Source organism: Phocoena phocoena, chromosome 21 (genome assembly GCF_963924675.1).
Source record: "Phocoena phocoena chromosome 21, mPhoPho1.1, whole genome shotgun sequence".
Lineage (NCBI taxonomy): Eukaryota > Metazoa > Chordata > Mammalia > Artiodactyla > Phocoenidae > Phocoena > Phocoena phocoena.
In genome coordinates this window covers 27,571,138-27,597,462 of record NC_089239.1, presented here as the reverse complement: position 1 = coordinate 27,597,462, position 26,325 = coordinate 27,571,138, and the positions used below count along the sequence as shown (strand labels likewise).

Genomic DNA, 26,325 nt, shown 5'->3' with positions numbered 1-26,325 from the left:
TGTTACTAAATTTGATTAAGTAGCATTTGTATATAATTTAAAAATTTAATAATACTGAAGGGATTATAGTGAAAAGGAACATCCTGTTGAAACACCCATACTCTTAGGCTGTAGACATTTCAATAAAATTTAACCATTTTTGTCATTATTATCTTATATATGCTTATACTGTTCTTTCTTGCTTTATCAAGTTAAAACTTTTTAAATTGACATCTTGCAATGAGTGTTACTGTAATTTTATCACTCCATTCACCATGTCTTGTTTCTTCCAATTTAATTTAGATTTCTAAACATTATAAATCTGAATAATGCACTTGACCGTTTATATCTTATTTCTTTCACTTTTGGCAGCATCTTCCGCCTGTCCACTGTATAAGGTGTGACTATCACTGCCTCTGCTCTTTCCAGTAAATGTTCTAATACTTTCCTTCCTCTATGTTCTCTCAGCTGTAATAGCACTTTTGCAGTATCAAAGTTGTGAACACGTACGTTTTATTCTACGCTCGTAATTAAGTCCTTCTTAATTTGTCTGAAGGCTGGATAGCAATAAACAACATTCGTGTTATCACAACTGCATACATACTGTTCCAACATCATCATCCCTGTGCCACTCCAAGAGAGTTCAGATCAGATGAGTTCTTTCTTCGCCTCAATTATTCATAATAACGCCACGATTACTTTTTTCCCCCACATTTGGACCACGACTTTCTCATTCTGCTTGTTTAGTTAATGTAACATTAGCAGGCTCCAATGTTACTATTGTCTGCTCTGCGTGTTAAACCCCAAATGAGTATTTCTGACTGGGGTTGGTTTTGATTGAGCGGTGATTTGGGGACTTTTGTGTCTGGCTTTCAGTCAGGGTTGGCAGCTTTGTCTCCATCCATTGGCAGAGGGAGGAAAGAGCCTGGGGTTGTTATGGGCAGGCCTCACACACGTATATTGCACTGGTTAGACTCAGTCGTGTGGGCGTCCTTAACTGCAAGGAAAGCTCGAACGAAAAGGAAGAAGAAAAAGTAGATTTGGTAAGTGGCTGGCCTGTTGCCGTGACTGCCTTCTATTTGTCCTAAATTTCTGAATTATTTTTTTCCCCTTGTTGATTTATAAAACTTATGTTTCATCCCAATAATCCAGACATCATCTACTTTACACTTATTTGAATTATTGCTGGGAATGAGCTCTGTTCTTCTTCCTGAAGGTCACTGACATTCTTCTAACGTAAACCAGATTGCATCGTATTTTGGACAGTCTAGCTGAGTATCGAATTATACGTGGAAACCATTTCCTCCCAGAATTGTTAAAGCATCGTTTCATTATTTTAAGCATATTATTGGCTTCTGCTTGAAAAGAAGTATTCCAAACTAGAAAAGTAATAAGTTTTCCAGGCATATGTCAAAAAAGAGAGAGAGAGAAAAAAAAAAAACAGGTCTTTAAAAAAGCATCCACAAGTGAAACATTATTTGAGGGAAGATACTATATTCATAATCTTTTGGAGTAGAAGGATAACATACAGCATGGGGAAAAGCCAAAGATGTTCGGAATTAGCTAGGTTGTAGCCCAGAGCATCCTTCTTCTGTGTGATGGAGCTGGTAGGGGGCAGTAACCGTCATCATTCAGGCAGGGGCTCGGGGCTGTCCAGCTGCCACACACCTAACCAAGAAAAACTCCCAGTTCCTCAGTATTTAGATCAGTGCCGTTCGCTAGAAATATAACGCAACCCACAAGTGGGAGCCAATTATGTAATTAAAATTTCCTAATAACTACATCGAGAGAGTAAAAAGGAACAGGTGCATTTAATTTTAAGAATGCATTTTCTTAACCCAGCATAGTCCAAAGATGGCCATTTCTACACATAGTCAGTATAAAACATTAATGAAGTAGTTTGCACTTTTCCCCGAGTCTTTAAAACCTGACGTGTATTTCACAGTTAAATCATTTCTCAAGGTGAACTAGCTGCATGTTCTCGTTAGCTATGTATGCTAGTATCTGCTGTTTCAGACAGCTCAGACTTAGCAAGCAGAAGAATTTTAGTTTTCTTTTTTTCTATCCGCAACAATCGTTAATGTATGCAGCCTTCTGGTGCTGTGAGTACATGTCACTTTCACTTACGATGTAGGGTTCAGTATACAGTTGTAGTTTTATGATAAGGACTCATAAGAAAATGGGTCTGAAATACACACACATATGCCATTCTCTGATTGGAATTCTCCCCTTTAACTTCTCGGCTATTGCTGAAACAGATTTGAGCTGAATAGTATCAGAAAGGAGAAGCCTAGTTTTACTTTTACTTTTAAGCAGAAGATCACGGTGAGCCTAGCTCTCCAGTAATCCAAAAAGATTTCTCAAAAGGAATCTCGTTTCAGATACTATCTTACTTTGGGAAGAAATGATATTGGGATCTAATGAACGAAGATGATGGGAAACTTTGAAGAAGAGGCTAATTAGCTATAGTGGAGTTGGCAAAGAACTGGAAATAGCTTTGTGCATGTGTGGCTCCAGATGTATAAAAGAATAAAAATAAGAGTGATTCTAGGGAGAAAATAAACTAGATTCAATTCTGGGACCTAGCAGTTATGGTCTATGCTACTGTAAGTACATTGGATTCCTCTCTCACACTTCTTTTCCATCTGTAAACTACTGCATATACTACGGTAAGCTGTTCGTACAGCAACCTAGCTACAGAGACCACACACCCAATTTCTACATAGTATCGTCAATAAAAAAGCAAATATTTTGAAAAGATGATATTCTCAGTGTTAGTATGAGGATTAAGTGAAAAGACATATGCAAAACATCCTGCAAGTCTTTAACACATAAAGAAGGTGAATAAAGCACAGGTGATCTAGCATGATATTTATGGGCTGTGCAGTGTTATTTTCTCTCTCTGTTGTCAATTTTCCTACCTGTGTAATAGTACCTATTTCACAGGTCTGTTGTAAAGATTAAATGAGATAATCCAGATAAAAATCCTTAACAGAGAACTCGACACAGTGAAGTTCTATATGTATTAGCTGTTATAATTACTGTTTCTCTCTTCTCCCCGCTCCAGTTTTGAAAGCAAATTCAGATTTAAGTGATTGGAGACAAATAGATTATAGGATCTCAGTGCTAGTAGCTCTTAAACAAATGGCTTTTCTGCATTACTGAAATTCTTCGGGGGAAAAAAAAAAAAAAGAAAACTACCAGGCTGATTTAATAAGAGAAACTGAATGAATAGAGACTCAGACAAAGAGCCAGTTAAGTGCCTACTAAAGGGTGAGTCCGTGTCAGGACAGGTCATTGTGTTTTATGTGTCACTACTTGGGCTGCAATAAGGAAACAAAAACCACATATACAGCGTGTGTGTAGATACACATATGCATATAAATAGCATGACAGTATCGAAAATGTAGATTTGGCAATAGTCAGATGGAGATTATTTCTAGATTCCTCTTCCTTAAGGGACTAATCAATCAACCTTTTTCTTAAGGGATTAATCAATCAAACTCAACGGATTTTTAATAAGGAACACATGGAGGAGCATCTGTTATCTAATGATAGACATTTCAGCTTGGTCACTCAAATTGTAGATTTTTAAGAAAAAGATGCGGTGGTAATAACAATTAAACCTGTAGCAGTGACCAAATGTCAGGCATCATTTACATGCTTTACAAATATTCTTGTGTTTAACTTTCACAATAACCCCGCAAGTTTTGTATTATCATTGATCCTGCTTTTCAGTCAGAGAGACTCGGGCACAGAGACGTGAGGTGACTTTTCTGAGGTCACACAGTAGTGAATGGGAGAATTGGAATCTGGGCCTGGTGTCTTATGCCATTGGGCACTGCAATGCCCGGCTTGTTGCCTTTTAATTTATGAGAATAAAAAAAATAGGTTCCTTTAAAGAAGAAACTTACATTTTCATTGGGGAACAAATATTTGAAGTTGGATTAGACAGACAAAGATTTTCTTCTCGAGGGATTGGTGCTTGAGCCCTGAGGAATCTGGGAAGGGGCGGAGAGAACACGGCTTGTCTGGGGATGTCCTGCTTCTGAGGATGAAGCGTGTGCCTTGGTTTTCTCCGGGGGAGATGGAAGTTGGTGGTCTCTAGCATCCTCCCGTTTCTCCACCTGCTCCTTGGGCAATGCAGGAGAAGGTGTCTGGCAGACCTGCAGGCCCTTCAGAGATTACGAGCCTAAAAAGAGAAATATAAGGGCAGTAAGATGCCGGCAGGGAAGAGTGACTGCCAGTCTCAGTATATTCTGCAGAAGCCTGTGGTTCAAAGCAAGCACCAGCTAAAACTGTTTTCTGTGGGCTTGATGGGAGCTACCACCAGCCACAGCCTCGGGGCTTTCAGATGAACAACACGATGTGTAAACCCAGCTCAAGAGAGCCTTGAGCCCAAAGAGAGCTGTTTGGCAGTAGGATCTTCCTTATTATATTTTGAAGGCCAACATATGGCTTGGCTGCAGCCGTTTCTTTGTAGAGTAAGTCCATCTTGGAGCGCAGGAGGCAAGCAGGGATCCATTTGCCCCAGTCAGATGGTCTTCCTTCTCTGGGGAAGGCTTCTGTTTGCATGAAATTGGTCCTCTTTCCTCTTTTCTCTGTCGCAACCCTAAATCCTTCCCTACCGCCAATTTGTCCTTGCGGGGATTCTCATGTGGGGGCAGAAAGGTTGAGGCCTGAAGGATGCTGCTGGCGTCTGGGCTCCGTGAGCCTGCAGGGTACTGGTTCCAGGCAGAGTGGTTTTAGGAGGCCCTTGAGACCAGATAGAAGCTACCTGAGACGTGATTGGCCAGTAACTCTTCCCTCCCTATTTTCCATTTTTGGCCAACAGAATCTTTTTCAGCCACTATGAATTACTGAAGAAGGAAAGCCAGGGGGAAGTAGAAATAGCATGGCTAAGCGTTTTATTTAGACCAGGTCTCTGCGGCAAGTGTTGCGTTATAAACTTGGCATGCATTCGTTTATGTTTTCTTGTCCAAAAGTGTTCAAGGTTAATGTTGATACTGAGAGTTTGCAGATGAGGGCTCTAACTCCCTGAGATGTGAGGGATCCTGTCCAGGGCTGCAGACACAGTAGGTGGTAAAGACCATTCTCACTTGGTGTCTTCTGCTTGGCGTGGGTAAGGAGAGGTGTTCTTGTTTTCTCCTTTTGTTCTGTTGAGAAGCGTGATCTGTAAACCACTGAAAAATAACCATAAGTGAGTTATGATCAGGGACTAAAACTGCTTACTCACCAAGACTCTAACCATGTTTCTCTCTGTCTCAACAAAAGCATTTAAGATAAATATTCACCTCAAAGTGTCAAAACACAGTGTCACTGTTACTTGAGGGTTTTAAAGAGTGTAGGATACGGCAGCTGTTGTGCTTTTTTTGAAGAGTTGATGGATGTCATGCGTTTCAGGACAGTTGTATTTCCTCGGAAGGATGACTGAGAGCGTGCAAACATGCCACCAAGTAAAGAACCAGGAGCAGTCTCGGCAATACCTTTAATAAGACATGCTAAACAAGGGATGTCAGTGCCTAAAGCTGCAAGTTTCTTTAATTGATAAGCCTTACATAAGGTGACTGGAAATGACAGTATGGCACTTGCCAGTGCTTTACGAAATGTCACTCAGGGTGTTTAATTGCAGACATTCTGCCACTAGTGATGATGGGGAAGACAAATACTGGGAGAACCTGTAGCTGGAGGGGAGGAGAAGGGAGAGAAGTCATGCTTTTTGTGGGTACCGATCAATTCTGTGATATTTAAAACACAGCTGGGTTTTTATGAGTTATGTTACAGAGATAACATTGTAAAATGAATCTTAGATGATCTTTCTTGTCAGGACCAAGCATTGCAAAGTAAGATTGAATGAGGTAGTCTTCATATAAGAAACTCAGATCTAAATAAAGTTTGAATGGCTTTAGACAATTGAGTTTTCAGCACTTTTCTTGCATGCTGTGTAATAACCAACTCTAAGTCTTACCAAAATTGAAAAAAAATATCAATAACATGTCAACATTATTATAGTAAATCTGGTCTACATGGTTTGCATTTCACTATGATACAAGGCTTTCTGATAAGCACTCTTTTTTTAAAATATATATTATCTCATTAAATACAATCTTGGAACTGGTTTAAAGCATAGTCATAAGTGCTTGTATACAAATCATTTTGTGGATCAACTTACAGTATTTTTCCATGATTTGCTTTTCCATGTAAGTACCATATTAGGTTGCAGGGCTGAAGTTGTCTAGTGCCCAAAAAAACACACGTTCAATTAAATGCCGTTCATTGTGAAAGGCAGTGATGGAAGTGTTTAATAGCGAGGACTTGGTCATTCAAGGTCTTGGTCATTCAAGGTCATTTCTTACTTACTAGCTCAACATCATGGACAAGCTGTCTGCAAAACCTCTGGTTCTGAATCTGTTGAATTGGATTAATGCTACTTTTTTTTTTTTTATAATTGAAGTATAGTTGATTGACAATGTTGTGTTACTTTCAAGTGCAGAGCAAAGTGATTCAGTTTGGATTATATATATATTATATAGCTGGATTAAAACTACTTTTAATTTCATGGGACTGGTAAAGTTTAAATGAGATGCTTGAAGTACTTAATACCAATAATAGCTATTATTATTGAAATCATTATCATTGAAGAGCTAGAATGGAACAGATACGGAGACCGGAGGAGGCCAATTCATCCTCTGAAAAACTCTTAGAGACTAAAGTCATAGAGCATAGTGCATTGTTTTCTCTTTTTAAGATTGGTATTAAATCATAAACATTTCAGTTTTAACTGACAGCATTTTCTTCTCAATATCCTCAATATTATCCAAAGGAATAGTTCTCTCTCTCCCCATAATTGAACATAATGATTGTTTCCAGTGTTTGCTTCTACACATAATGCTATAATTAGTGTCTCTGTACATATAACATTGCTTTTGTTTCTTCTGTTTGATTATTTCCTAAGGATAGAATTCTCAGAATGTTATTTATGCTTTGCAAATTTGCTGAACAAATTTCCATGCCACAAGTATTTTCACTACAATTACTCTTGGTTTTGATGTTAGTATTTCCTTTTAAGTTGCTGAGAATTTACTAGCATTAAAATGATGCCCCAAAGTTGCTTTTTTTTTTTTTTTTTTAATTGCCAGTAGAATATATCTGCTGTCTATTTGTATTTGTTCATTTGTTCTTTCAAGAAACGTTTATCCAGGAGAGAAAAGATGTCAGATACATTTAACAGTCGGGTCACTAGACTTTTTCTGTCAAGGGCCAGATAGCAAATATTTTATGTGTTTCAAGCCGTATGGTCTCTGTTTCCGCTACTGTAGTCAGTCATTTTAGAGCAAAAGTCTCCATAGACGCTACCTAAACAAATAGGCATGGCTGTTTCCAGTAAAACTCTATTTACAATAACAGTTACTGGGCTGTATGTAGCCCACAGGCTGTAGTTTGCTTACGTTAGTTCTTCGCTGGGGCTACAAAGCGAACAAAACAAGAAAAATGCCAACTGCCATGAGAATATCTTAATGGGTAGAGGTAGACCACATCAATCGAAAAACAATGAGTAAAAACAAATAAATATGTCACATATCCAATCGTAGTATGTGTTCACAGACGCTCTCACTAAGACAGTGACATTTGATTGAGCTGTGGTGACCAGTTGCTTGGTGGGTTTTGACAAGAGAAGTGGCATCATCTCATTTTGAACGTAAGAGCCTTACGCTGGCTGCTCTGTTGAGCAAAGAATGTATGGTGGGAAGAGCAAAGTGGGCAAACCTGTGAGGAAGCCACTGCAGGCTTCAAGGTGAGGGGTGATGTCATGTTGAGAGGCAGTAGGAGCAGGGAAGGCGGCACAATGCATTTGGGTTAAGAATACAGCTTAGAAGGGTCAACTTTTCCGAGAGACTCCTCTGAAGACCTACTGGACAGTAGATTCCCTCCCGCCCTTGACCCAGGGCACTCTTTATCCTATCATTCTTATTCTTTATCATTGCATTAAAAAAAAACAAAACTTACAGACTTCATTTTTTTGAGCAGTTTTAAGATGACAGAAAACTTGAGCAGGAACTAGAGAGCATCCTATCTACTAATTCCTCTGCCCCCTGCGCAGTCTCTCCTATTCTTAATATCTTACATTAGTGTGGTACCTTTGTTACAACTGATGAAATGATATCGATACACTCTGACAAATGCATAATGCCATATATCCACCATTACAGTATCATGTAGAATGGCTTCACTGCCCTTAAAATCCTCTGTGTTCCACCTGTTCACCTCTCCCTCCACCAGATACCCTGGTAACCCCTGATCATTTTACTGTCTCTAGAGTTTTACCTTTTCAGAATGTCATATAGTTGAAGCCATACAGTATGCAGCCTTTTCAGATTGGCTTCTTTCTCTTCGCAATATGCATTTAAGGCTATTCCATGTCTTTTTGTAGTTTGGTAGTTCAATTCCTTAGTTTTCGGAATAATATCCCATTATATAAATGCAACAGAGTTTGTTTATCCGTTAATCTATTGAAGGACATCTTGGTCTCTTCCAGGTTTTAACAATTATGAATAAAGCTGCTATAAAAACAAAACAGACAAACAAACAAAAAAGAAAGAGCCAGTAGAATTTTACGATGCAGTGGTTACAAGTTATGAGAGAAACAGGAGAGTCATGGATGGCACTATTTTTATCTAAGCCACTGGAAGAATGGGGTTCCGGTTTACTGAAAGGGAGAAAGCTAGGGAATTTCAGATTTGGAAAAGGAAAAGTCAAGAATATGATTTGGGGGTTAGTAAGTCTGGAATGCTATTTAGACATCCATATGGATATGTCAGGTTGGCAGGTGGATACAAAAAACTGAAATTCAAGAGAGATCTGAAATGGAACTACAAATTTGAGAACTGTCAACATATGTACCGTATTTACATCCACATAACTGAAACTAGATGAGATCACCCAGGTAGTAAATGCAGTTAGGAAGAAAAGAGGTCCAAATACTGAATACCGGGCACTGCACTAAGGATTGGGAGATGGAATCAAAATAATGAGGAGGCTGAGAAGAAATGGTCAATAAGATTAGAGGCATCCACGTGTGTAGTATATAAAGTAGTAGTGAATAAAAGCATATGTACACGTTGTACTAGTGTCAGGCTATACTACACCTTTGTATGACGTAATCATTGGTGGAAAATGGAGGACGGGTACACAGAATCACCCTGGACTATTTTTGCAACTTCTTATGAATTTGCAATTATTTCAAGATAAAAGGAAGTTTTAAAAGTATATTGAGGGGCTTCCCTGGTGGCACAGTGGTTGGGAGTCCGCCTGCCGATGCAGGGGACGCGGGTTCGTGCCCCGGTCCGGGAGGATCCCACATGACGCGGAGCGGCTGGGACCGTGAGCCATGGCCGCTGAGCCTGCGCATCCGGAGCCTGTGCTCCGCAACGGGAGAGGCCACAGCAGTGAGAGGCCCGCGTACCACAAAAAAAAAAAAAAAAAAAAAAAAAAAAAGTATATTGAGAAAAGTCCTTCAAGGAGGTGGAGATGGATAACTGTGGGATGTTGTTGAGTGCTTGTATAAGATAAGAACTGAGAACTGACCATTGGATTTGTTGGTGTGGCTGACGTGAGAAGAGCAGTTCTTGTGGACCCCTGAGGACAAAATCCTGACTCAAGTGGGTTCAGTAGAGGATGGGAAGAAATTAAAGATTGCAATTATATACATTTCTTGAGATGTGTTGCTGGGAAAGGGATTTTTATAAATAAAGTTAAAGGTAGATATGGAGACTGGAAAATAGATGTGGAATCAAAAGATAGTTGCTTTTTAAAAAAAACATTTTTGAATGGGGAAAATTATAACATGTTTGTATGCTGAGAGCAGTTCTCCAATAAAAAGGGTAAATGATCATTTGTTGGGAGGTTTGGCTTAGAAACTTGTTCAGGGATGAAAGCAAGAGCACAGACAGCATTAACCCTAGGTTAAGAGCGTTTATCATTCATATAGGAAGGAAATTTTATGAGCAGAAAAGCAGATAGGTGATCAAAAGATTGTAAAATGTCTCCTTTGATTGCTTCTGTTTTCTTAGGGAAATAGGAGACAAAATCACCATGTAGTATTAAGGATGTGGTAGGAGATGCTGGCAGGTGGATGAGGAAGAGGGTACAAAATGGTCATTCCCCCCGAAAGAGGACTGAATGGATGAAGGGAACAAAGTAGGAATGTCACCATTGAAAGCCAACTTGGATGTGGTCCTTAATTTAAAGTGAGACCCATCAGTGTATTTTTGTTTTGGGTTTTTCTCCAGCCAGTTTACCATGGGAGAAAGTGTGGATTTGCCCTGATTTGAGTCTAAGGTGTTGACAGTGGAGTTACGGCAGACCTCAGGCAATGACTGAAATGACTGAAAATGACTGAAATGATGGCCATGAAATCTGAGGATGGCAAGGGGAGAAATGGGGACATGAGGCGCCTGAGGGGAAGGAAGTGAAAAAATGTCAAGATCAGGGAACTGTAGGTCTATCGGTGTCAAAGAATTATTGAAGTTAAGGTATTGGAGGCAGTGACCTGGAAATATAGAAAGTGGAGGTCTGAGAATGGGACACCCCACATTGCAGCTCTGGAAAATGATCATTTATTGGTACTGAGAAGATGAAGGGTGATGGTGGGAATGAATGACTTTGTGGGGTTAGGTTTTTGGAAGAGGGGCCGAATGAACTAAGAGGCCAATATTCAGAAGATGATCTAACTCGATACTGAAATCAGCAAGAATCAAGACAAATGTAGAGCTGGAGAAACTGATAGCGAGCCAGAAGTAAACATCTGCAAGGACTAGTGGGGCTGCCCAGGGGATGTTGTAGATGACTCCAGGGAAGAAGGTGTCGGATTCTGAGGACGAGAGACTCCACGCTGGGGAAAGAACAAAAGCAGGCCAGAAGTCGTAATGAGATGTGTGTTGGTGGGCATGTAGTCCAGCTCTAGGGACAGTGGTACTTGGGCTATGGATGCTTAACATTGACCTTGGGGAGGATTTCATGATGCAACGTTCTGAGAAGACAGCCGGCTTCCATGAGAAAGAAGTGAGGGGATACCTCAGAAGTGGCTGAGACACAGGAAGTTTTGCTGATAGATGACCTTGAGTTTCAGAGGACCTAGCGGAAGGTTTTTAAGAGCTTGGGAGAGGTAGGGGTCAGACACGTGAGCTTTGTAGAACTTTGAGCGAATGAGGGTCTGAGGGGATGAGGGGTGACCTAGGAGACCAGCGTTTCTTCCAGTGTCTTCAGTACCTAAGGATGAAGGATGTTAAGAGGTTAATCTCCTGATGGTCTCAGGTGTGACATAGGTGGTGGTGAGGCTACAAGAACAGTAGCAAAAGATCTGGGCCCCCTTTCATTCCAGCCCCTGGAGGAGTGGAAACCTGGGGAAGGAGGCTGCCTCCTGGTGACTGGGCTCTGTGTGACTCTCCCCTCCTTCTGAAGCAGCTGCTAAACTCCTGGTGAAAACAGTGTGTAGACTTGGAAGGGCAGTTTTACTCAAAGCAGTGATACAATGGTCAAAATAATTAAATAAACTATCATTGAGTGATCGTTGCATGCCAGATGGGAGAAAATAATAATAGCTATTTTTACTGAGTCCTTAGTATTGTCCTGAGCACTTTACAGCTATTGATCTGTCTAACCTTCCCAACCACCCTGTGAATAGATGCCAGTATTATCTTCATTTATAAATAACCAAACTGAGGCCCAGAGAAGAGAACTTGTGACACAACAGTGGGAAAACCTGGATTCAAACCCAGACAGTCTGACTTGTAGGTACCAATATTCTACACAGCCCTAGGAAAAGTATATTAGAGACTATTGCCTAGTATTAGACATTGAACATTATAAATGTGTGTACATTTCTTTTTTCTTTCCTGGATGCTTTTCATACAATTTTTAAAATTGAGAAGAAACTATACAACCCACTGTATACCGTGCATTTTATAAATTCAATATTCTAGGTCAGGAATTTGTTGAAGCAATGTTGCAAATGCTCGGTAAACACTGCATGGTTTGGTTTGGGTGCAACATACTTTATTTAGTGATTTATCTGTTGTTAAACATTTAGTTGGTTTCAATTTTTCTTTATGATAAATATGGCAAAGTATGTCTCTAAATAATGTTTTATTCTGTATTTTGAATCATGCCCTTAAGATACATTCCTAGCAGCATTTATACCCAGGCAACGCTTATAATAATTTTACAGTTTAGGATGAAAACTTTTTAAAGTTTTGAAATTCCTTGGGGAAATAGTGCACTCTGATTTCTGCGTACAGATAGAATTATTTTCCCCACTTACAGAAATCAGTAGGTTCAAACACATCTTTTATTAAAAACCTTATCTGCTTCGTGGATTAACTTGATGGCATTCACGCTCCTTTAAGCTGTAGAATGTTTTTTTTCCCAAATACAAGATTTTTTTGAAAATTCAATATAGGACACGGATTTAAAGAAATAATTGCTCTAATAGACATTTGGTGTGGGAACAAAGCCCAACCAGTTGACTTTATTTGCTACTTGTAACCTGTGACTCCTACGTGTGGATGTCCTAGGAGCACAGTTTTTAAAATATAGAGTGAAGTGACTCAATATTATATGCATCTTTTTGTTTGTTTGGTTGGTTTTTTTGCGGTACGCGGGCCTCTCACTGTTGTGTCCTCTCCTGCTGTGGAGCACAGGCTCCGGACGCGCAGGCTCAGAGGCCATGGCTCACGGGCCCAGCCGCTCTGAGGCATGTGGGATCTTCCCGGACCGGGGCACGAATCCGTGTCCCCTGCATCGGCAGGCGGACTCTCAACCACTGCGCCACCAGGGAAGGCCTGTATGCATCATTTTATTAAGAAGTATTTTGTGTGCTGATTTTTACAGTCAAGTATTTACCTGGCAGTTTCGAACCTATCTTCATTTTCTTTCTGCGTAATGTGTAAAAAAAAGGTGTATGGGGGGAGATGATGGAATTCTAAATAGCATTTACTTAGAGTCCCCCCAGTTTTTCAGCTTCCAGACAAAACATTGCTCTGGATATAGCAAAATTAATGTTCAAGTAAAATTTTTGATACATTTGTACTGCTGTGAACATCCAGGGATAAAAGAAGCTTACATTATGTTCATATAACTATATTATTTAAATACTGGCCAGAATTATTTATTTTATTTTAATGGTTACTTTTTTTTTTTTAATACATTTTACTTTTTATACGTGGTTTTTAAGTTTACATCAGATGCTTACGGAGCTTGAAATAATTCTTCAGTTTCCGGGAAGATTGTTCATAATCTCCCTTTCTTAATGTTTTGCTCTGATTATTTTGCTTTCTCTGCCTGTCTTGGCTTTAATTCTTCTAGAAATTTCCCCACTGCTCTGCTGAGAATAAAAATAATATTTCTGGACTTGTGGCTTAGCTACTTGATGAGAACAAACAAAGCAAAACAAGCCATCAGCTAAACCCCTCCTGGACCTGCTACCATGATGAAACCTTCTTCTTGGCAATTAATTTTCGTCTGAAATACCTCGCTGCTTAGAGGCTTGCTGTTGTTTCTAGTAGAGTATTATTTTTTTTAACTTCATGCTTGAAAATGCCTCCTATTTCTATACATAAATTAACTTTTCTATTTCTACTCTTAGAAATGATATAGTTTGATGCCATGTTTAGGCCCAGAAATATATATTACTGTAGTCCCATTTTTCCTACTGAAGGTGACTGAGTATAGGCTCCAGGTAACTGGTATATGTACAGGAAATGCTGAGTCATTCACACAATGAGGCGGGGGCGGGGGCGGGGGCGGGGCGGGGGCGGGGCGGGGAATTTTACTGAGTTCCAGGCCGCCTACTAGGAATAGCAGACCTGTGCAAAGGCAAACTCGTAAAGCTTATGGTTCAATGCTTTGCCCTTAGCAAAGTGCTAAGAAGTAACAGAGCAGGATGAAGAGACAGGGAATGGTCCAAAGTAGATGCCAGTTCATACACAGCGGTCAGAGAAGGTGGACCCAGGAAGGGGACTAATGAGCAGACTGGAAGGCAGGATGGTGAGTGCGGAGGCCCTGGGGCAGGGACACACTTGGCTGTGGTCTCAGCAGGCTATGGTTAGAGGGGGATGAGGAGAGTTGGGGTGGACAGAGGCCAGGCAACGTGGGCGTGAGATGGGGGCATGGGGTCAGATCACCTAGGGCTTCTCAGGTCCTGGTCGGGTTTGATTTTATTCCGAGTGGGGATACGGAAAGTTTAACAGTTGTGAGTGGAAATTTTTAAGATTCAAGTTAAATTTTAAAAGGATCAGTCTAGTTAATTTGAATGAAACAGATTCCAGAGAAAAGATGAGAGTAAGATCATTTAGTTTTCAGTACTATTGTGTGTGTGCTTGTAAGTGTATGTGTGTGTGTGTAAACAGCATTAAGAGATGATTCCAAAGGTCTGTGGCCATTATGTATAATGTATATGTTTTATATTTATATATATATATATAAATCTAGCTAATGATCTCTAGTTTTGAAACCTCTATATCTAATTTTCAAGTAAAGCATTTGATTTCAGTATTTTAATTATGAATAATTAGAGAAAAAGTGTTACATTGTTTAGTTTAACTATGTTTTTGCAATGTTACTGATTTATAACCAGTGAGGCCTGCCTTGTGAAAACATATCTCAGAAATTATAAACTTATGTATTTAAAAATATAATTTGTCATATAAAATAATTTAAATTACATTTGTCACACACATATTTTCCATCAAAATACTAATCCTAGTGTTAGAGATATGTTAAATAAAAACAACAATAAATTTATTATATCTTACTGATTTTTCGGTTTTTCTAAAGAGATAACATATTTTAGTTTGGAACATTTGATAGCTATTTCCTAATTAATTTCTTTATCAAAAAACTGTGTAAAAGTGTACCAAAATGAGAGTATTTTCAAATACTATTGCACTAACTAGAATTCTTTTAAATTACTTTAAATAAACATATTATCTAAGGGGAAATATTTATAGTCTTCCTGTGTTTTAATACGTTTAAATAGGTCAAATATCTAATCGATGATTTATCTTGACTCAAAGAAAGAATACTACACAGCATTTTAATATGGTTTTAATTCCTCTTGTTTAGAAGGATCTATATAATACCAGTGAAAAGAACTGGAAAAAGCACTAAATTCATCTAAATAATTGGTTCTTAATGAGGGGCAGTTCTGTCCCCAGAGAACAGTCGGCAATGTCTGGAGACATTTTTGGCTGTCACAGTGGGGGCGATAATCTTGGCAATTAGTGGGTACAGGGTAGGATGCTGCTAAACCTTCTACAATGCAAAGGACAGCCTCTCAGAACAAAAAATTATTTGGCCCCAAATGTCAGTGGTGGAGAGATTGAGAAGTATGATCTCAGTGTTACCTCTTTATAATAACTTTAAAAAGGAATTTGCTTTCTCCTTGCTGCTCTTTATTATAGGAGACACCTGTAATAATGAGGTGTAGGTACCTCCTAGAAAATGCAGGATCTTCATTCATGTACGTTTCCCGAGCAGATAACTGAAAAAGAGATATGAGTGAATATTTTATGACTGTGGACATCTCATATTTTCATAATTTTCCCTTGGAAATTGGTGATGTAGTTAAAAATTAGGACGGGGATATATGATACTGTGTCTCTATGTTCCTTGGGGCCTTCAGATTGAGAGATTTTCGTCTCTGAACTCTGAACTGTCACTACTACTATTGCTGCTATACTAGTCTTACTATTACAAATGACAACAAAAGCGAAATCAATAAACGCATATTGAACCACAATAGAGTCTATTGCATAGTGCTGTAAAGACCAGCTGACGTAACCCATTGCCTTAGCCCAAGGCTAAGGTCATAGAAGTGTCAGCTTCATCCTCGGGTCCATCGAGATACCAGCAGTTGCTCTAGTAAAGTTCAGTTATCGTCAGTATTTTTTATTGGGCACTTTAAAAATAATATATGGTGAGATACAAAAGTAAGTAAAATATCATACATGATTTTCAGGGTTTTTTTTTTTGGAGATTTTGAGAAATATAAAGAGATTTATTAAAGGACTGGGCTCATTGGATTTGGAGGCTGAGTCTTAGCACTTGCAGTCAGCGAGCTGGATCCAGGGGAGACAGGGCTGTAAGTTCCAGCCCGAGTCCATGTTGAAGGCAGTCAATCCAAGAGAGTGAATTCTCTCTTAATCCACATTCTTGTTCTATTCAGGTCTTCAGCCTCACAGACACACTCGAATAATGTTTAACCAACTATCTGGGCTCCTGTGGTCCTATCAAGTACCCATGGCACCTCTATTTTCCTAGCCTCAGTCCCACGAGAGTAGACTCTGAGATCCAGACTTAATGCAGCTAAAGTATTTGGGAGGTGATTCAGGAAGCAAAGTGAACTAGTGAGGAGGTAAGGCTGGGAAGTGAAGAATGCCATTGAGGTGTGTTTTAATAGGGTTAGTCTTGTGGGAATTGGTACTAAATCTCTCTGGGTCTTATCTGATACTCCATGTAAGTTACAGTTTAAAATTTCCCCACCAAGGGGAGAGAAGGCTGGGCTTATGTTACCCTTCCTCACATGCTATTACATTTTAGATGTGTAAAATGTTATAGTTTAGAAAACAAATTATCTTACAAAACTGGGGAAGAAGCTACAACTGTTCAAATGTTTTGTTGGAAAAACATGTGAAGCACCATTGCAGTTGCTTTCAAACACACACAGACATGTTCAAACACACATACACATCTGACCTCACTCTGTACGGTTTTTTATTAAGTTTGTTATCCAGTGAGTGGTATGAATAATTTTTGTTTTGTTTTATGTGCTTAATTATCAAAGAAGATATCATCAATCAGACTACCTGATAGTGTTCTGTAATATTTTATTTGAAATGCTGCATTAAGAATTATAATACATCCTGCATCTGTTTAGCCTGACATAATTCTAACTGTAACTCACTTAAAAATGTTCTGTGGTCATTAAAATATCTACCAGAGAAAACACAATGGTGATTGCAGCCTTGGAAGAATTATAGTTTTTGTTCTCTACCAACTTTTTTATTTTCTTTCTCTTTAGTTTCATTTTCTATTCTTTTTGTCTTCCTCATACAATCTACTCCTAGTCTCAACAGAGTAGCCATAAAATCGCACCACTTGGCTGCGCCTGTGTTGGGCACCCCAGGCTCTTCTGGAGTTAGTGAGTACAGAACTCACTCGCTAGCCCATCCAAGCGTGGTTCTCCATGACCTGCTTAAGCCCTCAGCTGAAGTCCTAGGAAAATCTAGATACTTAGCGTCTAAACTCTTAGAGTCATTGGATCAAAGGAAGTGACACTGGAGGTTACCCAGTTCAACCACCCTTTTAAACAGAAGGTAGATGTGTTGCTGAGAGATCAGTGCTGATATCATCTTGCAGATACCAGCACAGTTCTGTCAGCTGATAAAATATTCCTATACCAGGTAATATATAGCCACTTCCTGGAGTACCTGGAAACATGATGTCACCCCAGCTCAGTAGACACCTTCTACAGGTCCTCAGATCTTCCGACAGTTGAGTGACCAGAGGGAGAAAGGCTGCAGGGGAGGAACTCCACGGCCCTGCCCTAGAGCTACAGCCAAGGTCCGTGGTTGATGTTTGGTACCTGTGCATACATACTCTTGTCAGATAGGTTTAGTATCACCTCTGTTCGGTCAAGGTCACCAAGCTATTTTCCCAAAGAACCCAGTATGCTTCTTACCCTCTTCACTTTTATTTTATGGTTATAGTGTATTATGCACACAAATACACCTGTTTCGAGGTCTTTTAAATCATAAACAATGCTTCAGCGCATAGGTTACAGTTTCAAAAATCCAGAATAATTTGCTCTGAGTGTTTCTCCTCTAACACTTGGGAAGGAGAGCTGTTTGCTAGACAGCTGAATTACAAACCCCTTACGCAGTCTGTGCTGTCAGATTTAATACATTTCATGTGATCACCCAACCGCAGCATTGGATGTGAAAACTTTTAAGTTTATATATGTGTGTGTGTGTGTGTGTGTATCAACTTTTTATATATAAGTGTGATATGCTTATATACACAGTTATTTATTCAGTAGCCAATGTAAATATCTGTTCCAAGTGATCTCGTCCGTCTAGTCCCACAAGCTGCCAAAGGCAAGTTTCCCATCTTGGTAACAGGCTGACTTTGTCTATCGTTCTAATTGTAACGCCGATGTCCCTAATTGTTAAATACAGTTGTCCCTTGGTATCTTCGGATGCTCTAGTCCCTTACATAAAATGGCATCGTATTTGCGTATAACCTACACACATCCTCCTGTATACTTTAAATGATTTCTAGAATATATATAATACCTAATACAATGAAAATACTATGTAAAGCGTTGTGGGCATGCAGCAGACTTAGTTTTGCTCTTTGGAACTTTCTAGGAATTTTTTTGTATATTCTTCATCTGTTGGTAGAATCTGTGGATGCTGAGGGCCAAGTGTATACTGTTTGCTAGGATTGTCTGATAGGAAAGAGGGAAGGGAGGGACGGTATTCACAGACTTGTCTTAAAACATGTTATTTCACAAATATTTATCTACCCTATATATACAGTTTACTACATACATAACATTTTGTAATAGATGATTATATAAATTGAATACCATCTAATTTTTACTCTGTGGAGAAAGTTACAGGATCCATTTCTCTTCAAAACAATATTTATTCCAATGCTAATTTGTATCCTAAATGTATTTTATCTTACTGCCCTTTTCCTTGTCACTTTTCCAAGATAATCCATTTTAAGTTTTCATGCAACTGTTTCCTACTCAGAACTTTTTTATGAGTTGATGTGTCTCCGTTATCATATCATTCAAGAACTTATCTGAAATTCAAAACCAAGTGCACATTCCAAACTCTACAGGACATAAAGATTAGGGCAACTGCTTCTTTTAAGATCACTGTATTTTCAAGCCAGCTCTCAGAAAAGGAAGAAATGATGGCCACATACTGTTAAGACTCACAGTGTTGCCAACTTACGTCCATCTTCCAAGATGCAGAGAAAACCTTTGAAAATACGGTTCAGCTGTGTGTGAATGTCAGGTGTATAGTAACTGCACGTTCCAGATTTTAGAAAAGACACAATTTCACTTCTTTCTATAGTGGCAGTTCAGTTAACAACACGGTGTAATGGGTAGACTTTTGAAGTCTTTCTGTAGAACTAAACGAACAAACCAGGAGAGACCCTTTGTCAGGTTGCGTGTCGCTATTTGGGGTTCAGAAAATGTGTCACTGATCGAGCGCGACACTTTGTGGAGGTGCTTGTGTACGAGGCCATTTTCAAGTACGCTTTCCTTGTTTCTGTCCCATGCAGCTGAGGGGGCCTGTGGAGGGACCTTACGGGGGACGAGCGGCAGCATCTCCAGCCCCTACTTCCCTTCAGAGTACGAGAACAACGCCGACTGTACGTGGACCATCCTCGCAGAACCCGGGGACACCATTGCCTTAGTCTTCACTGACTTTCAGCTCGAAGAAGGATATGACTTCTTAGAGATCAGCGGGACAGAAGCGCCCTCCATATGGTGAGTACTGGACAAGACATGTCCTTCCCACTTCCCACAACAGACTTTACAAAGTTGTGTTCTTTCCTTGCCTTCCGCTGTTGGCTGCTAAAATGTCGTCTATATTGTGACTGATTTCCAAGTTTCTAAGATGTCTTTGTGCTGGTATTTGGAGCTGGAGATGTTATCTGGCCTTGGGCACTGGAACGTATCATGTCTCATCTTGGATTCTTATAAAGCAACACAGAAGATGGCAGCTAAGTGAGCTAAGCTAGTTTTGGATTTGGTCTGGAGCTGATTCAGTGTAAACAGATATTTTTAGACAGTGGAGATTTAAAAATGTCACGTCACCAGCCGTTTGTCGCCTCTGCTGCAGATGTGTGATTGTGTATGTCTTTTCCTCCCTGGAGATGCTGCACCAAATCATGTAACCACCTATGAGGGTCACAGGCAAACCATAAATACTAATCTGATACATAGATAATGCCAGTCATCTGACGGTCAGTTCTCTGGTGTGTGCGCTAGTGGCAACAGAAAAAAACCTGATCAGATCCATTACAGTCTCTGGTGTATGGTGTTTCTTGTGTGGGAGCAGCTCTAGCTGTGTCTATAAGTACAACTAAAAAGGGAGACTTCGAAGAATAAATGTTTACAGACTTAAGGTGTACTTTAAATTATGTCGTTTGTTATGGGTTGAACTGGATTTTTTTTGGTTTTATTTTTTCAATTTCTTAGCATTTTAAAAGCTGCAGCTGTTATCTATTTCAGGTCTCGAACAGTAAGGAAACTTGACAATATGTGTGTTCAAATTAAGTTGGGATAGAGGAAATGTTGGCTGTTTATGCATTGGTGGAGGAGATGAAATGGATGATTCTGAACATCTCTATAGGTTTAAGTCTGTATTTCAGTACAAAGACCAAAGGATAAAAATATCAAACCTGACAAATGTCATAAACTGTTTTACGTTTTAAACCAATTAGCAACATTGAATTTTATTTTCCAAGACTCAAAACTCAAAGCAGAGGATTCATATTTATAGTTTAAGTCATTTCCTTTCGTTAGTTTTATTGTTCTTATGTTAAACGCTACTTCAGTTAAAAGAAAAATAACCACTGCCTCTGTGATCTTTGTTTTTCATTTCATTGATCTGAGCAATACTTTTAGATCAGGCAAGCTTACCCTTTTGCTTATTTCATGTTATACAATTTAAAGACTCAAGGATTGGTTTATGTTATTATCTATCTACCTTTTTGTAACATCAGAGTTAGTGGAAACAGATACCAAACTGAAAGCTGAATGTCCTGGATTTTGCTCCAAGTTCTGTCCCAAACCTTCCTTGTGACCTTGGATAAATCATTGAACTGCTTGTATAAAAAGGGGCTATCCTAAATGAGCTTTTAAATCAATTCACTCAACATCTACTGAGTGCCTTTCTCTGTGTATCACTGTAGGAGATTCAGTGATGCAACACCCTCCTAGCTCTAAAGTCACCTTGTTTGGGTTTCCGGAAAATCATTGCCATGCAAAACTACATGGTGACGGTTTCTCGGAAATTCAGGGCCTCATGGTAAAGGCCTTATTTGTGAGAGATTCTAGAGATGATGGGCGTCACCTGGATGGTGAGGTGTCGGGCTGGGGGAGAGAAAAAAAGTAGGCATATCGGAGGATGACTCCACAGTCAAGGTTGGCTTTCGCCAAACAAATGCCGTTTATGTAGGAAAGGAAACTCAGATGTCCATATCCAAGTCTGAAAGAAAAATAGGAATGCTGAACACAGATGCCAGTCCCGGTGGCGCAGAGCCTCGCAGGAGGCCTCACGGCACATTCCCACACCACGTGACCGCCTTGAGCAGGGAGACCACCTTCAGTTCACGTGTCTTCAGTAAGCGGTCCCCAGGAGAGAGACAATGTTACTTGACTTGGTTTTGCCTGTGTCTTCTTTTCTCATCCCCGCTGGTTTCTTTTGCGTCCTCTCCTCCCCTCTGTTTTATCTCCATCGGTCCTTTCCCCCAACACGGGTCCCCTTCAACTTCAATACCAGACTCAGAAAAATGTGCTCGGACGGGGTCTTGAATCTGCTAAAATTGCCATCTGTCGGAAATGCCAGGTGAGGCCACAGCAACCTGCGGGGCCTGATCGCAACAACTCACAATCGTGACTTAGAGAATATTGTCGTGGCAGCCAGAGAAATGGCCCTGTGTCTTCCTGGTGTTTGGATTCAGACTGGAAGACGTTTTCCAGCTGTCTGAAATCTCCCCGTATTTGCCAGGATACCAAGATCAATGATCCAGCAGCAGTTGGGAAGAATTGGGTAGTTGATGGAAAAGCTGTCCGTGGGACTTTGACCCTGGGTGCCTTCTGGTCTGATAAACTGGGTTACCTGTTGGTTCATCATGATTTCTCTGTTTCGACAGCCATTATCAGAGAGTTGTACTGATCATTATATTCTCCTGATGACTGAGAGGCACAAAGGGTGAGAGATGGCAAAGCTGAGAGAGCGCTGGCAGAGGTGCAGCTGGATCTGCAGGCCCCTGAACCCAAACTGTGTTTCCTTTTTACTGTAAGAGCGTCCCCCCAATGGAAGAACCCAGGTCTGAGCTTAATGGCCTGTCAGGAAGTTCCCTCTTCTCTGTTTCAGGACTGCACTTTGGATCCTGAAGCCTTGGGCAGACAACCACCGTAGGGGAGATGGGCCACTTGAGAAGCCATTTAGCACACACGCTGCATCGGGAGAGTCAGGGACAGCAGGGACAAGGTCAGGGATGACACTGAGTGTTTATCACAATTAGAAAGATCCTGACATGGCATAGGACCCCTATTCAACAGAAGGCTCTCCAGTGGAGGCAGAAAAGGAAAAGATGGTTTTCCTAAATCAGTACTGCAACACACACGGGCACATTTACGATACAAAACAGGATCACTTGAGTTACCTTCTCAGATTTATACAAATGCGTAATAGGGCTTATCTTCAAGACGATTATTTAACCGTAACTTTCAAGTGACTGCCTCTGACATGCTTCATGGTCTAAACTGGTACATTTAAAAGATTTACCCATCGCCGAATTGCAAGAAAAATACTAAGTGGCCGTGTAGGTGGATGCACCTCCTTTCAGGCACAAGGTTACACGGCAGCGGCAGTAGGACAGTGCTAATGGTGTGAGTAGAGAGAGGGCGCACACACGTATAATTTTCCAATAATCTATTTTTAAAAGACAGACTATACAAGCAAGGGCACTCTGAGAAGAAGCTACTTGGGAAATTGTTAAGAACAATAATAGGATTAGCCTTATTTTCATTTCATTTGGAGTAAAATTACCAACTCAGCTATGTTTTATGTAAGGGTTGCCATGGCTACAGCAGAGGCAGTCTAAAAGCGGTGGATGATGTAAAGTCCCAAAATTATCCATGTATTAAACGTGGCCGGGGTGTCATCACTTAAGCCTAATCGACTCTGTGTACATCAGATGAAGCTGAATTTGTTTTTAACTCATCAGGTTCTAATTTTAGATAGGTTGGCCTCTTATCAATACCCTCCTTTAAGAGAGAGCTGTCATGCCTAGTTGTCTTTGCAACGTGGTCCAGTAATTACGGTTTTTTCCTGCAGTTAAAAACCTGGTTAACAGTAAAGCTAGCCACACATTCTTACTTTCTGAAGTGATTTGATGGGGTAGCATCTAACTCCTAATTCTGGAAGTATCAAGAAGGCAGAAAATTGATTTTATTTCAGAGTTAAGTTACTAAGGTTTCTAAATTAAGACACGATGATTAAAGGGATGTTCCTAAGAACATCACAGAGTCTCGACGAGAAACGAGGAAGAGAGCATTTGCTATCTTCAAAACATGCACTCATATTTGGGAATAATTATCTGTCCCATTTCATGGCAGGGAGTGTGTGTATAGGGTAGAAGGAAAGAAAACAAGGGCTAATAAATGTGTTTAAAATATGCCCCAAAACTTACTTAAATGCATCAGTTTCTTAAAAAGCTTCAGTGACTGAGCCATGGGTCATCGGAATAAAACCCGAAGGCCTTAGCATGGCATTCAAGGCTTTTCAGAGCTTGGCCCACCGTGCCCTCTAGTATGGCCTTCTCCTCTGCCCGGCAAGCACCCCTCACTTGCACCCCTGTCTTCACCATAGCACGTTTGCGTCTCTTGCACGCTTGTTCAGGAGCCAGCCTCCACAGGGAAGGCCCACGTGGCCCAATTGAACCAACATTAAATTGACATATGGATGGTAGAACATTCGAAGAAGTACCACCAGTGGGTCAGACAGTTATATATCTGCCTCCCTGGAAAACCTCAGTGATCATCAATGCAAGAATGCTTCTTGGCTGATTTAGATTAGAGCTGACTTCTTATAGCAATAGAAAATCTGTTACTTTATGATATTTTTTAAGGCTTAAGTTCAATCATTCACTAACCAACATGACTCTACCCCTTTGCCTGTCTGGGTGATGCAAGATTACATATAAGAGAGCAAAAAGTAATTTTGTAACAAATACACTTTATTTTGTTCCCATTAACCAGGCACAACTTCACCATTAAACCAATCTAATCAGTGACTTGCTGAAGCCAAAACAGAACTTCAGAGGAACTGGCGAAGCTGAGTGAGCTTCAAAGAACCCTTGAAGGGTCAGTTAACACCTATGATGTTTATCCAGCTTGTCACTTAATTGATAACTAACTTGGTGTATATTTCATTTCTAACGAGGACGGATTATTGAGGCACACACAGAGCAGAGACGCCCTAAAATCAGTCCTTCTGTTCACCTGCCCAGGGTACCAGAAAGGAAACCCCTTCCGCTCCCTCCTCGTTTTGTTAACTATTCATTTTAAAATCATTTCACAGAGAACTTGTAAAACCAGCTCAGAGAGTTGGTATATCACCCAGCCCAGCTTCCCTTAACAGTCACGTCTTCTACAGCCCTAGTGTCATCGTGGAAACCAAGAAATTAACACTGGTGCTGACTAACTTACAGACCTGATCTGTTTCCCTGCTGCCCTTTTTCTGCTCCAGAACTCGGTCCAGGGACCTGCACGGCCCTGAATTCCGTCTCTTCCGCCACCTCCGCGGGGCGACTGTTTCCAGTTTTTCCGTTTCCGTACCCTTCACCCCCCTCATGTTAACAGTACAGTCTGGTCACACTCTTTTTGAAAGACGATGGCGTTTTTCAGGCCTGAGGAGGACGGGGCCATAAAGCATGGCCCCGTGACCACCAACTGAAATAATTGGTTTCCTTTCTTTTATGTTTTCCATTTTAAATTTAATAATTACGTTGCACAAACCTATTGGAATGTTCGCACCTCAGCATTTTCTGTGGAGCAAGCATAACGTAAACAAATATCGTAGGTGTGTATGTGTGTATATATATGTATACAACAGTATATGAATTTCTACCTTTCTTGAACCTCTACGTACTGTGCAGAGGCCTAAGGCCATAATTAATATGATATTATTACAGCCCCTTTCCTAAACCCCTCTTGTACTCAAAATATCTTTCTCTAAAAATTTCTTTGAATAATATATTACTCTAAGAAAACCTTACACTGAATAATAATATTCAATAAGTATTGCTATGTGCCAGGCAAATGTAATCAGTTGCCACTTCTTGAGATACTATTATCCCCATTTTATAGGCGAGAAAAATGAACTCAGAGAAGGTTAAATATCTTACCACACAGCTGCCAGGTGGCAGAGCAGGGACTGAAACAGAGACAGCCCCAAGCTATATTTCTTCCTTTATTTAAATATATCAAGATGATATTTCTTTACTGTTTTTAAGTCAGGAAAATAAAAGTAAATAAAATACTTTTATTTAAATTTTTATTATTAAAAATTAAAGAAGTATGTTACACTCCAGTATTATCCCAGAATGACTGCAATTCTGTCTGGCCTCATTGGACACCAAGGGAAGCGTGAGGCCGCTTCAAGTCGAGATCTGGTCCTGTTACTCCATGGTGGAGACATCGTGACCCCTTCTTTTACAGTCTTCTTTTTCTGTGTTATTAGGTGTAAGGTAAGGTAATAAATCTTAACTTACTTGTCACGTATAGTTGTGAGTATAAATACAATAATGGATGTTATAAGTCTTCTAGAAGGGGGCATATCGTAAAGACATTGCCAACAGTGTAAATGTTAAGGCTTCCCATCTACAACTTTGACTTATTTACATGAGAGGTGGTGGGAAAATAATGACCAGCCCCAGTCATCCCAAACCCTCCAAACTCAATAGGGAAATTTGTCTGATCACAGCCAAGTCTGTGCAACGGGGAATTTGTGACCTGGTCTGAGACATTCTTTCCCTCGCACCGTCCAGATGACACTTGCGTTACCTTCGTGATTATGTGACAGCCCCTGTCCACAAGGCCTACGCAAACCCCCTTTCCGTTCTCTCCCTCTCCCGTTGGCAGCTAGCTGCCTGAGGACTCTTTATCCCAACAGACAGCAAAGGAATCACTGGAAACAGTGCGGCTGAGCCAAGCAGGCAAGGCTGTGTTTCAAAAAGCTTCCGATCAGGTGTACTTTTCAAGGCACTTATTTCCCTCCGTTTTCACCTGAAATGTACCGTCTGTAGTAGGTGCTGAAGGAAGAGTCTTTCTTGCTGGAAGTTGCCTTGAGGAGGAAAGGAGGCTGTCTCTGATGGGCCGGGAGAAACTCCTGCCTATTTTCAATCTCCCACGTCCTCTATCCCCAGTTCACGACCAGGCAAACATATACCCCAGGTGAAGACTTCCGTGCCCTGCAATCTCCCTCCTAAGGATTGTCATGGGTTTCTTAGTAGGTACCCTGGTGCCATTTCATT

General features: G+C 40.3%; 1 protein-coding gene across 1 annotated transcript in view; it reads left to right on the top strand.

Annotated features, from left to right (window-relative positions):
• CSMD1 (CUB and Sushi multiple domains 1) overlaps window positions 1–26,325 on the top strand; it is a 1,433,388-nt gene that overhangs the window by 551,019 nt on the left and 856,044 nt on the right. Inside the window, exon 5 of the mRNA XM_065899861.1 lies at window positions 19,336–19,543. Coding sequence (XP_065755933.1) covers window positions 19,336–19,543 — 208 coding nt within the window. The remainder of the gene's footprint in view (window positions 1–19,335; window positions 19,544–26,325) is intronic.